At 45.1% G+C, this 16320-nt stretch overlaps 1 protein-coding gene across 1 annotated transcript in view; it reads right to left on the bottom strand.

The window, feature by feature from the left end:
* Positions 1 to 15881, bottom strand: part of ETNK1 (ethanolamine kinase 1) — a 40176-nt gene extending 24295 nt beyond the window's left edge. The window contains exon 1 of the mRNA XM_075602896.1: positions 15253 to 15881. Coding sequence (XP_075459011.1) covers positions 15253 to 15399 — 147 coding nt within the window. The 5' untranslated portion in view covers positions 15400 to 15881. The remainder of the gene's footprint in view (positions 1 to 15252) is intronic.
* Between the last annotated feature and the right edge of the window lie 439 nt (positions 15882 to 16320).

A 16320-nucleotide genomic window follows, 5' to 3' on the forward strand; every position in this document is an offset into this window, starting at 1 on the left:
TTCATGTAAGGAATGCATCGCCTCCACAGAGTGCAAAAGAATGCAGCTACTCCTACACAGTAACTAGTAGGAGAGACTCGTTCTTCAATATCCAAAGCTCCTGCAAGCTAAACCCTGACCAATACATAAACATGTCTGCTTTCTGCAAACCATAACAAATAAACCATTATTTTGATTCTTCAGTCCTGCACACAGTATGCTTTTTACTAGTGTCACGGGCGCCACTGCAAAACAATGACACCAGTTTCACATTTCATTGCTTTCAATTGGATTAATTTGCTAAATTTGGTGCCATGTATGGCTTCAACTTTGCAGTTTAGATACATAAATAGACCACACTCTCTTACTGAAAAATCAAATCTCAGAAACAACTCACCATTTAGGCAGCCATCCACTTAAAATAACATTGAAAACACCCAGTTGAAAGATTGAAACTAATTTGCTGGTAAAATGGTTAAACTTGTTTGAATAGGACACAAGTTCTGCCACTTTGTATTTATATACACTGTATGTGTAAAATATCACACTATTTGCTGGTGACAACAAGGCCGTTTTTAATCCCAATATCTTTTCTATAAAAATGAAACCAGTGAAGGGAAAATGTGTTAGCGAGTTATTGTGCTTACTCACTGGAATGTCACAAGGACATGAGAATATGCAAACGCGGAGACCACATTTAAACTGGTCGGAACGACCCACAATTAGTTACCTTAAAGCAACTTTACCTTTTAGTCAGTTCCTACGACAAAGGGGCAATCCCTCCTACACTAAAGCAAACTCATTCCAGGGATACATTTAACGGCGTCATATGGATAATTTACCAAAATCTGACACCTATAAGGATTTTTGTTGATATTTTTAAAGGGAGTTTTGGGAGGGGTTTGATTTTGTCTGGCTGCTTCCTTGTGTGTGGTCAGCCAGTGCCTGTACAGCCAGGGTATTCCCTCCCCACCTCCTCTTATCTTTATTAGTTCTCTGATAAGGACAGGGTGGAATAAGGGCAAAGAGTTACAAGGGAATGTCACCTGTTCATCTACATTTGTGATCTAATTTACTAAAGTGTCCTTGTATCCTTTATTACGTGGAAGAACGACCGGGGAAATTCAGAGACTTTCTGGGCACACCATTAGCAAACACATATTCTCCCTCAGGGTAGACACTCTTCCACGAGGCAGGCATACCAACCAATTATGGTTCCAGGTTATTGACTGTGTACTCCACCTGAGGCGGTGTGGCAAGAGGCCCATCCTACTCAAAAAGTAAAAGTGATGCATTGGATAGATATTTTACATACAAGAGCCCCACAGCTATGACCTCTCCAGTTTCCTTTGAGGAGTAATGACATGTCTGCCAGAGCTTGACACAGAACAGAGGCACTGGCAAGGGCTGCCTCTTTCCTCCCCCTAGCTTTTATCCATCATGGATGACCATCTGCAGCATTTTGGGATTTGGAGTTTTTGGAGTTATAGCCATCTTGAATTATTCCACAATGGTTCTGGTCCTGGATAGCTCCGTACCTGCCACCTTTGAAATCTACTGGCAGGTTTTTCAGACTATTAGCATGCCCTTGTTTCTTAGGGGACTAATGACCCATAGACTCCTTTTTCTGGCAAGTTTTTGGTTGATTTTTTCCCACCTATTTAGTTTGATGTTTATTGTTGATTCCTCTTGGTCTCAGAGATTTTCAAGTCTAAATGCTCCCCACAAGATTCAGTTATATTAATTTGTTCCCTTCTTAGCATTTAAATGACGACTCGTCTACCCCTCATGTGACCCACCCCCTACTAACCAAGTGCTTTTACGTGCACTTTTATGTTTCAAGACCTTACCCAGCTTCCGCTTTATTTCCTTATCCAGTTTCCTTTCTTCCCTGTTCTTATCCCTTTCCCCTCTTATTTTCTGCACCCTTATTTCCAACCCCCACCTCCATAAATCGCAAGGAAATGTGACATACATATATTATGTGACCTTCGTTAACGCCATGAGGACCAGACATGCATACGAGGTCCCCATATCCCAAAAATGGGCTACTAGATTTAGGCTAAAGCAGAATGTTTTTTCTTTTGTTTTCTTCACGTCCAAATGTTGTCCTACTTCTGATTCAGCATTGGACGGTTTCAAACAAGATTAACTGATGTGGATTTCGAATACACAACAAGTATTGATGAGGATGGTTTTTATATTTGTTTCTCTTTCTAGTAGGTACTGTATTCTTGTGATTCTCTCGGGATATCTATTGCGATTGAATTGTTATAAGGTCTACTATGTAAAAGGGACCTTCAGCCATATACATCTCCCATCTAATTTTTTTGACACGTTTGTTTTCATGTGCTTTTCAAACGTTCAACCGTTCAAACTAGATTAAAATGTGAGACAGCCTTAGTTTTGAAAGAACTTAAACTGGTGGTGAATGTGTAAGTTGTTTCAGTTTTGGGTGCACGGTAAGAGGAGGAGCGGACGGATACTTTGTTGAGTCTTGGGACCATGAACAGTCTTTTGGAGCTTGTTCAGATAGATGGGTAGTTTGCCCAGAAAGTATTTGAATGCAAGAAAGAAAGGTGAACTTTGCGCCTAGACTCGAGTGATGACCAATCTAGTTCTTTGAGCATTTCGCAGTGATGTGTGTTGTAGTTGCATTGCAGAACAAAACGGCATATTGAATTGTAGAGGGTGTCAAGTTTGCCAAGGTGGGTTTGGGGTGCCGAGCCATATACTATGTCTCCATAGTCGATAATTGGCATTAGCATCTGCTGTGCGATACGCTTTCTGACCAGCACTTAGGGAGGATTTGTCCCTGTAAAGTACACTTAGTTTGGCATAGTTTTTGGATGACAGGGTATCAACGTGCATCCCGAATGTTAAGTGGGAGTCAAACCATATGCCCAGGTATTTAAAACTAGTAAAAGGAGTTAGGGTGGTGTTAGCGTTGGTTCTGATCTGGAGCGCAGTCACTGGAAGCTTTAAAAATGTAGTCTTGGTCCCAAATACCATTGTTAGTCTTGTTAGTGATTAAAAACAGTTTGTTTTGGGAAATCCAGTTTTCGAGTCTCAAAAAGTCAGATGGAAGTGTATGTTCAAGGTCAGAGAGGCTATGGCTGTGTGCATATAGGAGTGAGTAATCTGCATACATGTGTATTGAGGCTTCCACACAAGCTGTGGGAAGGTCATTGATGAACACTGAGAAGAGTAGGGGCCCCAGAACAGAGCCTTGCGGGACACCACAGATGATATCCAGGGGGTTGGAGTTAGAGCCTGAGATGGACACATGTTGGGATCTACCCGATAGGTAGGACTGAAACCAGGTGAAAGCATGCTTCCCAATTCCAGAGCTCTGGAGTTTAAGCAGGACAGCATGATCTACAGCAGGGTTTCCCAAACTTTTTTTTCCGTGACCCAGTTATTTTTGAACTTCTCCTTTGTGACCCACTAAAAAATGTATCGCCTATACTGGCCTATAGGTCCTGCAGACACACACACAGCCACTGACACACACAGCCACTGATAACACACACAGCCACTGACACACACACGCAGCCATGCAGAGACACTGCTACGCAGACACGCAGCCATGCAGAGACACTGCTACGCAGACACGCAGCCATGCAGAGACACTGCTACGCAGACACGCAGCCATGCAGAGACACTGCTACGCAGACACGCAGACACTGCTACGCAGACACTGCTACGCAGACACGCAGACACTGCTACGCAGACACGCAGACACGCAGACACTGCTACGCAGACACGCAGACACGCAGACACTGCTACGCAGACACGCAGACACTGCTACGCAGACACGCAGACACGCAGACACTGCTACGCAGACACGCAGACACTGCTACGCAGACACGCAGACACGCAGACACTGCTACGCAGACACGCAGACACGCAGACACGCTGCTACGCAGAGACGCTGCTACGCAGAGACGCTGCTACGCAGAGACGCTGCTACGCAGAGACGCTGCTACGCAGAGACGCTGCTACGCAGAGACGCTGCTACGCAGAGACACTGCTACGCAGAGACACTGCTACGCAGAGACACTGCTACGCAGAGACACTGCTACGCAGAGACACTGCTACGCAGAGACACTGCTACGCAGAGACACTGCTACGCAGAGACACTGCTACGCAGAGACACTGCTACGCAGAGACACTGCTACGCAGAGACACTGCTACGCAGAGACACTGCTACGCAGAGACACTGCTACGCAGAGACACTGCTACGCAGAGACACTGCTACACAGAGACACTGCTACACAGAGACACTGCTACACAGAGACACTGCTACACAGAGACACTGCTACACAGAGACACTGCTACACAGAGACACTGCTACACAGAGACACTGCTACACAGAGACACTGCTACACAGAGACACTGCTACACAGAGACACTGCTACACAGAGACACTGCTACACAGAGACACTGCTACACAGAGACACTGCTACACAGAGACACTGCTACACAGAGACACTGCTACACAGAGACACTGCTACACAGAGACACTGCTACACAGAGACACTGCTACACAGAGACACTGCTACACAGAGACACTGCTACACAGAGACACTGCTACACAGAGACACTGCTACACAGAGACACTGCTACACAGAGACACTGCTACACAGAGACACTGCTACACAGAGACACTGCTACACAGAGACACTGCTACACAGACACACTGCTACACAGACACACTGCTACACAGACACACTGCTACACAGACACACTGCTACACAGACACACTGCTACACAGACACACTGCTACACAGACACACTGCTACACAGACACACTGCTACACAGACACACTGCTACACAGACACACTGCTACACAGACACACTGCTACACAGACACACTGCTACACAGACACACTGCTACACAGACACACTGCTACACAGACACACTGCTACACAGACACACTGCTACACAGACACACTGCTACACAGACACACTGCTACACAGACACACTGCTACACAGACACACTGCTACACAGACACACTGCTACACAGACACACTGCTACACAGACACACTGCTACACAGACACACTGCTACACAGACACACTGCTACACAGACACACTGCTACACAGACACACTGCTACACAGACACACTGCTACACAGACACACTGCTACACAGACACACTGCTACACAGACACACTGCTACACAGACACACTGCTACACAGACACACAGACACACAGACACACAGACACACAGACACACACACTGATACAGATACACACACACACACTCGCTCTCCCCTATACGCGCACAGACACAAACAGTGAATTACAGGCAACGACAGATGTGAGTGACTGGAGAGGGGGCCAGGGACACTTGGGTGGGAGGGAGGGGGGCACGGGCACTTGGGTGGGAGGGAGGGGGCCAGGGGCAATTGGGTGGGAGGGAGGGGGCCAGGGGCAATTGGGTGGGAGGGGGCCAGGGGCAATTGGGTGGGAGGGGGCCAGGGGCAATTGGGTGGGAGGGGGCATGGGGCAATTGGGTGGGAGGGGGCATGGGGCACTTGGGTGGGAGGGAGGGGGCCAGGGGCACTTGGGTGGGAGGGAGGGGGCCAGGGGCACTTGGGTGGGAGGGAGGGGGCCAGGGGCACTTGGGTGGGAGGGAGGGGGCCAGGGGCACTTGGGTGGGAGGGAGGGGGCCAGGGGCACTTGGGTGGGAGGCAGTGACTGGGTGGGGTGACTTACCTTGCCACCGGACGCTTTCCCCTGCTGCCCCCGATATCCCCTGCTGCCCGGGACGGGAGGTGGGCTTGGGGGCACGGGAGGTGGGCTCGGGAGGGGGTGCCACGGGAGGTGAGCTCGGAAAGCTGGCTGCGGGGGGAAGCGGGCCGCAGTAGGAGCTTGTACTTCCACCCTCCCCCACGTAACGTGCGGGCCGCAGAGGAGCTGGTACTTCTTCCTCCGTCCCACGTTGGGAGCGGGGGAGAGGAAGGGAGCGGGCCCTGCGCAAGCGCGCGGGACCGCGGGTGGAATCGCCGCCATTTTTTTAAAATAGAGCAGGGGGGACGGGAGACACCGCGCGGCCAGCCTCGCTTCGACCCGGCAATTTTGGTGCCGTGGCCCGGTGCCGGGTCGCGACCCACCATTTGGGAAACGCTGATCTACAGTATCAAAAGTCTTTGCAAAATCTAGGAATACTGCACCAGTGAGTTGTCCCCGTTCCATTCCACACTAGGATTTCATTGCAAACTTTTAGCAGGGTAGTTACGGTAGAGTGTTTGGGGTGGAAACCAGATTGGAATTGGCTAGGGAAATTTGTCTTGGTATAGTACTCGCTTAATTGGGAGTAGACACATTGTTCCATGACTGGATAGTATTGTGAGAAGAGAGATTGGCCTGTAGTTTGAGACAGTGTTTTGTCCCCACTTTTGAAGATTGGGACAACTCTGGCAGTTTTCCAGGTCTTGGGGATATGGCACCGATGCAAATTCATTCAACTCGTATTTTTACTACCGTTCATCGAGTATTTGTTTATTGGGACCAGGCACCTGATAATCTCACATACTGAAACGTAGTGAGCGCTGGTTCACCCACTACCTTTATACATCACAGGAATATCATATCATGAGCAGTTATGACTGCAAGCCAGCAGACTAACAGGTTCAGCAAATAGGGGGGGGGGATTATATTTAAATTGTAGTTTCTTGTATTAACTTCTACCCTAATGTCAGGGGCTCCATTTTACAGCTGTTCCACTTGAACCAATAATAAAATGCTGGAAATAAAAAGGGGGAGTGAGATTAATCTATTACAAAAAATAAGTTAGAGAATACCTCAAGTCAATATAGTTTAGTATTGTGCATAGGCCGTTCAAATATTTTTTTAAAGGGTGAAATGTCAAACAATTGCATTAACAGAATCTGTTAGCTGTTTGGCTCCCGACAAATAAGGCATATTATTTTTGAGTAGGAATAACAAAGATTCAAAATGTCAAACATCTCATAAAAACATTGGGGCGCAAGTATCAAAGACCAAAAAAATCCCATTTAAACCAATTGCTTTCTATGATGCATCTGGAGTGATGTGTTTGCCCCAAGAATTGTCCCCTTTTGCCTGGATACATACACAACATTGCATTAACCAACGCCTCCTCTAACACCTCCCACATTGCTCACTAGTGGAAGAGAAACAAAGTAAGTTTGACACTACAGACATGTTAAAAAAAAAACACTTGGCAACAAGTCAACGGTTGTAATTATACATTATTTTTTAGTGGGTTAAATTCCCACCACGTCATATGAAAAAGTAAATATTACAGCGTCTTGGAACATGAACCTACCTACAGAGTTGCAGAAGGTTTATGAATAAGACCTACAAAAAAACCAAGGGTGGATAAAAATTATATATATTAAAAAATAAATAAACTTGCGCTAGCCTGAATTTTTCAGACGCATAATTTGAAGGGGAGAGGGGGTGCAGGGGGGAGAGAATTGGCTGTAACGGGATCACAATACGGCTGTGTGCATCGGTTACGCACATACAGGTTGAGTATTCCAATATATTTTTCCTGTATGTCTCCTGAGGAGCAGCTCAGCGAGTAGAGACGCTTGCCTCTTTAAAAAATAAAAATAAAGACACTGCGTTTGAAGCAGGAGAGCCTGGTTCAATTCCTGGTGTCAGCTCCTTGTGACCTTGGGCAAGTCACTTTATCTGCCTGTGCCTCAGGCACCAAAATAATAGATTGGGTTTGTACTAACCAATGTACAGCGCCATGGATAAGGACGATATAAAAATTTTATAAATAGTCTTTTCCCTATTTTTATCATTTAATATTAAACGCAGACTGCATCACATTTAATAATCCATGTAAATTAATGTTTTCATACCAGGTAATATCTGTGTATTTTTAATACATCAAGAAATGTAATATTCTGGTTTGTACAGTATGATCATATGTAAATATTACATTCCAATATATATTTATATCTACATGTAGAAATATACATATATATACATACATACATACATACATACATATATATATATATATATATACACATATACACACACACACACACACACACACACACGCTGTATGTGACTAATCTGACAAATAGTGTACTGATATATATATCACTGGGATCTGACTGAAAAATAAAATAGTTCCTGTATTTTAGTCTTACAATGTACTTAATGTGAATTCGAACAAAGCAGATCAGATCATACCTTGCTGCAGCTATGTGTGGGAGGAAGAAGTGGGATACCGAATCTCTGCACTGATTGGCTGATCCCTGGGTGATGTCATTGCATTCTGGGACTTGTTCACCCACCTGTAAATACTATGCTCCTGGAAGAGGCTCAGTACTACAACTCCCAGAATCCCCTGCAGAGAAGGGAGATCACATGACAAGCAGCAGCAGCCTTAAAGCTGCAGTTCAAGTAGTATCCTGCATGTGTTTTTTTTTAATAAATCACTTCTGTATTAAGAAAAAATACTTTTATAATTTTCTGTTTTTTAAAAAAAAAACTTTGAAAGACCAATTTTCTTGTATTCTATTTTAACAAGCATGTTGTTCCTATAACAACCATTTGCTAAGGCACAGCCCCTTCATGTCCTGTCACAAACCCTGGCACACCCCTTTGTGAGCCCTGCCCGCCCTCTTGCACATGTCAGTGGAGTGCTCATGAATATTCATAAGCATTTCACTCACACTGAAAAAGGGGGCGCTTATCAGACACCAACTTGTAATGTCACCAATCTTCACTGATCAAACGAGAACGGGTTGACCTGCAGCTTTGATCTTCAGTAGGTAAATTGGTATTACACACATTTAACTATTGAAGTTAAAAAAAAACACACACAAAAATAAAAACCGGCAGCTTGAACTGCAGCTTTAAAAGGCCCCTGACAACCAGGATTTTCCCACCCCTGCTACAAAGCCTCTGCTTAAAAGCCCTAGTATTACCACCCCCTTCATCAGCAATATGCACATTTTCAGCGCTCTACTCCTTATTTCTGTTTTATAATAATCCACACATCTTCCTGTATCTCTTCCTATGTTATTTATTGTACTCCTGCAAATTCAGTATAAACTGTGTAGTCAGGTTCAGATTTCAAAGGCTAGTCATAACTAAAATTAAAGAAACAGGGCAATGCAAACTAATCAGTTACAGTTATAGCTAGACAGTTAAAGTTAATCTAAAATTAAGAACACAAAATGTGGCAATACCAACTACATCAGGTATTTACACTTTATTGCAACGTCACACCTTAAAAAAAAAAAAGTGTCATTGCTGCTTTAAAGCTCATATTTACTTTGCAAAAATAATATTTGCACAGTTACAAAACATGGCTTTCTGCCTATAGGAACTAGCAGGTTCTTCAAGGCATCAATGACACTCAAATAGTTTTCTACGAATTGGCCATAACCTGCAGTAAATAATCCAACTTGCCATGAAGTTTTGTTCTTCAGTGGGTAACTCATCAAGCCCATCTCCTTGCAGTCGGACTAACAGTAGAAGGTTCTCAGGAAGCATAATAGAGGGCTTAGGTTAGGTGGGGTTGTTTCTCCAATGACCCACCGAGTACCAGAGTTCTGATTACTGAAATCACTATAGTCCCAGAGGGCTACTTATTTAGCCACTAGAAAAATCAGTATGAACAAGATACAATAAAGTGATGGAGTCATGAAAAGAGCAAATCAGAGGGAAAGTATGCACAAGAGAGGCAGAGGTATGGCTGTTCTTTTGATACGTTATGCTACACCCATAAACAACCTATCCTCAATTCTTGGCAATAGGAACATCACAACCAATGGTCGAATGTACCCAATAATTTAGCAAAGATAAAAAGGATTTTACTGGATCAAAAGTATTTGTAACTGAAACAAAAAAAAAAGAAAAAAATGTTACTTAAGCAGATAGCATACAATTTATTCCACACAAAAAAGGTAGTCATTAAAGTCCAGTGTATTGTACTTAGTAACAGGTGCAGCTGAGAAAACAGCAAATATTTTAATGACCAAGTGAGAAGTCAGTCTTAAAAACAGTTGAGAGAATTTACAACCTCGGAAAGCTTTACAAAGCCATTCAAATGTTATCCATGCGTTTACGCATGGATATGTCAAGAATTTGTACAAAAAGGAAAAGTACATTGTTTATAAAACAAATAGATAAGTGCTTTAAGAATCCACCAACTCCCAGATATTTTCTTCTGCTTCTGCAACAGCTTTCAAAATATTATTTAATAAAAACAAGGTCACAAAACAAAAACATTCACGAGCATCTTGATGTGATGAGATGAACACGTGATGTTTTAGTGGGTTTGTCTATTCACAAAGTGGCAGCAGCCTTTCAATCCTTCTGTAATACATTTTGAATTGTTTTTCTCTATCAAGCATGGGACATGCAAATTGCATGGACAAAATAAGCAACACAAACAAATATGCCAGCCTGAAAGATGAAATTTACAAAGCAAATGTATGCTTGCATTTTAATAAATACAATATTTGAAGAAGATCATATGTAACCATTTGCAAGTTTAATGTTGAAAGCAGAGCTTCTAAGAAACTCTCCCCCAAGATAGTTTGGGGAAACAGAAAGTCTAATATTTCTCCTTATAACTTAATTACATATTAAAATCAATAAACCCTTACTTCCTCTAATGCAAAAGGAAGACATTTTTGCCTCCACCCAAAAAATAAAAAACATAAAAAAAAAGGAGAAATGATTAATGAAAGATGACATGCATTTAAAAAAAAAGTTTTTTAAAGCACGGAGCATAATGCATTGCATCTTTCTGCGCAACTACCAGCTAAAGCAATACAGTATAAGCTTTTGTACAGTGCAAGTATCCCGAGAATGTGTTTCATATAGAACATACACACTTCTACCATGTATTTTCCCAGCTCCTGATGGGGGGGGAGGGGGGGGGTCATTACTGTATATTATAAGCTTGCGTTTAGTTTTCAGTAGAATAAAGTGCGGTTCAAATAGGTCCTGTAAGTTCTGCACCAATAACACCAGCAGGGAACATGCCCCCATACATCTATCTTTTCAAAATAGGTATCACAACTGTTACAGGCACAAGTTCTTCTCCCCAGGATTGGTTAGTCTTGGGGGTTATTTTTAAGGGGGTCATTATCGGAAAGATAATGTCATATACAAAAGGGAAAATCAGAACAGAGGCTAATCAGGGGTGCTCAACTCCAGACCTCAAGACCCCCCCCCCCCCCCCCCAACAGGTCAGATTTTAAGGATATCCCAGCTTCAGCACAGGGTGTGCAGTCTTTGACGGAGCCACCTGTGCTGAAGCTGGGATATCATTAAAACCTGACATGTTAGGGGTGGTCTTGAGGACTGGAATTGAGCACCCCTGCTTTAAATATAAGTCACTGAGGTATGTTGTTATGAAGAAAATCCCCTTAACATGCTTCATATTGCCAGGATCTTCTCACAACGAACCATGAACAGAGATCCAGAACGCAGAGACGCAGAGCACACACCTGCTGACTTGCTGATGGTGACAAGGAGGCGGCAGAAATAAAATAATATCCTTCTTCACACTGACGAGGCAGTGTTTGGGAAACGTAAAGCAGCAAAACATGTGAAATCTTATGGTGTTTTAAATAAATCAGTTCTGTAGTAATCGATAATAGGAGCACCAAACGATTGCTATCTTGGGTAAGAATGTAGAATTATACATTGTCGCATGCTTTACATATTAAAAAAAAAAAGAAGACAAAGTTGGAAGTACTATTGATGGTTTAAGTAAAAGGAATCGTTCTATTTAAGACACCAAGCACAAGGTGTCATTTTTCATTTTAGGGAAATGAATGAAGAGAAGCAGGAGGCCTATGACACTCCCCATTTTTCCCAGGCAGTTCTGCCTTGCCTGCATCAGTGTCCCTGCTCTAATTACAGCCTCCAAAACAGGGCTCTTCAACTGGTTATTCAAAGGGTCAGATCACAAAAGATTTAGGAGCAGAAGCTCACTGTAATTTAATATACAAAAAACGATTATACTTAATCATTACAAGCCTTTATAAACATTTATATCACGTACATTTACATAATTTACTTTACAAGGGAGTTTCAGTGTGAAAAACTCCACTTTAGCTCAGGAGTGGCCAACTCCAGTCCCCATATGCCACCAGCAGGACAGGTTTTAGGGATATCGTGCTTTAGCACAGGTGGCTTAAATCAGTGGCACAGTCTTGGGCTGCACCACCTGTGCTGAAGCAGGGATATCCTTAAAACCTGACATAATGGTGGCCCTTGAGGACTGGATTTTGCCACCCCTGGTTTAGATGGTAGAAGATATGAAAAGTAACTTTGGGTAACATTGTTCTCAAGGCTGTACCTCATTTATGTACTCATTACTTCTCTGCTCGTGGGATGCAAGCGTTCGGGAAACAGCTGACCAAGTTTGAATTACTGAATGTTAAAATTGGTTTGTTACTTTTACCATGTACCTCTCTCCTCTTTTCTGTAGCCTTTCGTCCCTCCAGGTTTATTTTCTGTACCCCTTACTTTAAAACGTTGCTTAGAAGCTTAAGTAACTGGTATGAAATAACCAGGGACAGAGCCAAGGGACACATGTAGGCTCTCTGTGGGCCTGATTTGGCTAGTAGGCCACCAGATGAGGAACCTTGTTCTAAAAGATACATTAGATACATTCCCACACCGTCGTTACTCATACAGGTCATTGCTTCATCATAACACTGTTTGTAGGTTTATTTGCCCAACACGTGGCGGGTTATAGTGCGAATATATTTGCACACCTGTCTGCTCTCATCTGTTTAGAAAACGAAAGCTGAGGCGATTCAAGCCTCTCCCATTCTGATGTGGCAATTTGGAGTGATGACTAAATTCTTGTTCATGTTCGTTAAGAGGGGCAATACATTTCCTAGGGCTGCAAGAAGCAGAACTAGATTTTATGTAGGAAAAGGGAAATTAAATGAGAAAGGAAATGGACATGACAAACCCTATACTGTAGTTGATATAACTTTCCTTAAATATACCTATAAACCGGAATCCCTATCTGTGCGATTCAGACAGTAAGAAACCCGTCTTTTCTGCTGGATATAAAACTGTTACACCACACCTGCACAGAATTGGTGGCAACTTTCCAGGTACCAAAATACCCAAAAGCTACAAATGTTCTCATTTTGGAATGCACCTAATCATTTTATGGTCTTCTGTGTTAAACCCAACATGGGCACATTTTACATGGAGGCCTGTGTATATGCCCTTTAGCCAGTGATGTGGGATACAGAACCCAATTTAATCACTGTGACATCGGTCTTCTGGCAGCAAATGGACTAACTTAATTCTGCATTCAGTGAGATATATGGACTACACATGCTGGGTATTGGTAAGACAAATAAAAAAATACTTGGATTTTATACTATATTTAACACCATATCAAAAAAGTGTGTAAAACACTTCAGCTGGGTACACTAGAAATCACAGTATCTCTTTACATACCCACCATACAATTCCTGCTCAGTTTTTTTTCTCCGATGGCCTGGGGCATTGCCTCTTGCCCGATTTAACTTTTTGATTATAATAAACGCAGCAGTAACTAAAATTTACAGAAATCTAAGCTGCTGATGGATTATACTTCCCAGGGAACCCAATATGTCTGCCTATATTAAAATTGGAAGCGCTGAACACAACATTATTAAAAAATTATGAGTGGGGGAGGGGGGGCAGCAGTATGTATTAACACTACGTAACGGATATAAAAAACATCGGATTTTTTAATGAAATGCTGCTTTGACATAGTAGAGAAGTAGGACTTACCTGTAAAATCCTGGGGGCGTAACAAACATACAGGAGGAGTTATGGGACAAGAGACTACGGCAGGTTCAAACCAAATTATTTGGCATGCTCATATTTACCATCACAAGAAAAGTGTCACCATTCCTCCAGCGAATCAAATGACACGGTCACGCAACATTTATGATGGAATCGTATGGGCCTGTGTCGCCCTCCCTTTTACCATTGACAGGGTGTTGCAAGTTGCCTGCCCTCACATTACATTACATGCTACCGCTCTAGGTAGACGTTAGTAACACTTATGTTGTCTGCCAATCCGATTGGCAATGGAAAAACAACAGTAGTTGTAAATGTTCACTTAATGGAAAACTGCTGTGAAAAGGGTAAGACGTTTCCTGTGGCCGAGATATATTTAGCTTGAAAGATAAATTAATTTAGATTTCAATGTGTATTTTGTTGCGAATCTCCAATGCATCACACCCTCCCCCCCCCCCTTAAACTCAAGACAAACTGTATTCGCCTGTAGGAAAGGAAAAAGGTAAAGTGATGGGTAATGGGGAGTGTATGGCCCTTACTCAGTCTGCGAAGCAGTTTCCCTGTACTGGAGAAGACTCCAAGGCCATCCAGTTAAATGGCACTGATCTCAACAAAACAAACAAAATCTCAAAAAGGCCGGCACCCCAGTGAAAGATGTCACAATGTACCATTTTTTTTATAATGGAGTTTTTTGTACCATGTCAAACACCTCATATATTCAGGTGGATTTCACCCAAGTTTAGCACATTATTAATCTTTTTGCGTGAGACAGATGTATAGATATATACTATTTACCCTTTACCGTGCACCACACCTGCCTCTATTGAGGGGGTTTTCAGTGTGATATATATATATATATATATATATATATATATATATATATCCAAGGGTTACCCAGACTCCCAAGCCGCTGCATCACCTGGAATACAAGAGGGCGCATTCAGCCCTATTACCAATAATAATAAGAGAAGAGGAATCGTGACTTGAATCGTGACAATGAATGAGACGCCATTGAAATGTAATGAGGAAATGTGCTCCCGCTGAGCCGCTCCCCGAGAGGGGTGTGTGTCTCCCACCGAGTCCCGGAGAGGGGTGTGTGTCTCCCACCGAGTCCCGGAGAGGGGTGTGTGTCTCCCACCGAGTCCCGGAGAGGGGCGTGTCTCCCCTCCCCCCTCTCGCGCCCCCCTCACCGGTCTCTCCCCCCCCTCTCGCGCCCCCGTCACCGGTCTCCCCCCCCCCCCCTCTCGCGCCCCCCTCACCGGTCTCCCCCCCCCTCTCGCGCCCCCCTCACCGGTCTCCCCCCCCCTCTCGCGCCCCCCTCACCGGTCTCCCCCCCCCCTCTCGCGCCCCCCTCACCGGTCTCCCCCCCCCCTCTCGCGCCCCCCTCACCGGTCTCCCCCCCCCCTCTCGCGCCCCCCTCACCGGTCTCCCCCCCTCTCGCGACCCCCTCACCGGTCTCCCCCCCCCATACCTGCGTAGTGACCTCCTCCGGCTGCCACTCGGGCCTCAGCTCCCGGAGCAGCTGCATGGCCCCCTCCCTGAATCCGGCCTCCACTACGGTTAGCTCCAGCTTGGGCACCTCGGGCATGCCCGGCGGGACGTGGATATAATTAGCCATGGCGGCTGGGGGGGGAGAGGAGAGTAAGGAGAGAGCGGGGCCTAACACCGGGGTGTCACCGTCACACGGCGTCTCTGCGGCTAACTGCGCCGCGTGTGCACCCTGCTGCGCGCTGTGACCGTGTGTATTACTGCGCCGGGAGGGACCGGGCGCCGGGAGGGACCGGGCGCCGGGAGGGGCCGGGAGAGACGGGCGCGGGGGGGGGGGGGGGGGGTGCTCTCCGTGACCGGGATCTGCGCACACAGCTGCGTCTCTGCCGCTAAAACTGCGCCGCGTGTGTGTCCTGCGGCGGGAAGACAAGGCGCGGTGGGGGGGGATGCTCTCCGTTACCGGGGGGGGGGGAACAGGCGCTACTCGCTGTGACCGGGATCTCCGCGCGCAGCTCCGTCTCTGCCGCCGGTCACTGCGTTATACTCGGTCTCTCTCCCTCACCCCCCTGTGCGATGGAAAATTCCACTCCGCTCGCGCCCGGCCACGCCCCTTCCCTTTCGTCTCGGCTGATTTCTACGTCACCGGAGGGTGTGTGAATGAAGGGTAAGGGGGGGAGGGGGTGTTGTAAGTGCATTTGATGACGTCACGCAGAGGTGTGTGTGTGTGTGTGTGTGTGTGTGTGTGTGTGTGTGTGTGTGTGTGTGTGTGTGTGTGTGTGTGTGTGTGTGTGTGTGTGTGTGTGTGTGTGTGTGTGTGTGTGTGTGTGTGTGTGTGTGTGTGTGTGTGTGTGTTTTTTTTTTTTTTTTCCCCCCACCCGATGTGGTGCATGCTGCCTGTTGGTAAGCAGGAGGGCTGAGTCGTCCGCCGACGGTTGTGGGGCCACAGGACAGGTTTCTGGGGTACATACCCCACGCGGTTCTCTAGCAGTGCAGCGCCTCCATCTGCCGCAGGCTCCAGATATATGGAGGCGATCTCCTACTATACAAATAC

The sequence above is a fragment of the Ascaphus truei genome, chromosome 5 (assembly GCF_040206685.1).
Source record: "Ascaphus truei isolate aAscTru1 chromosome 5, aAscTru1.hap1, whole genome shotgun sequence".
In the NCBI taxonomy this organism is placed as follows: Eukaryota; Metazoa; Chordata; class Amphibia; order Anura; family Ascaphidae; genus Ascaphus; species Ascaphus truei.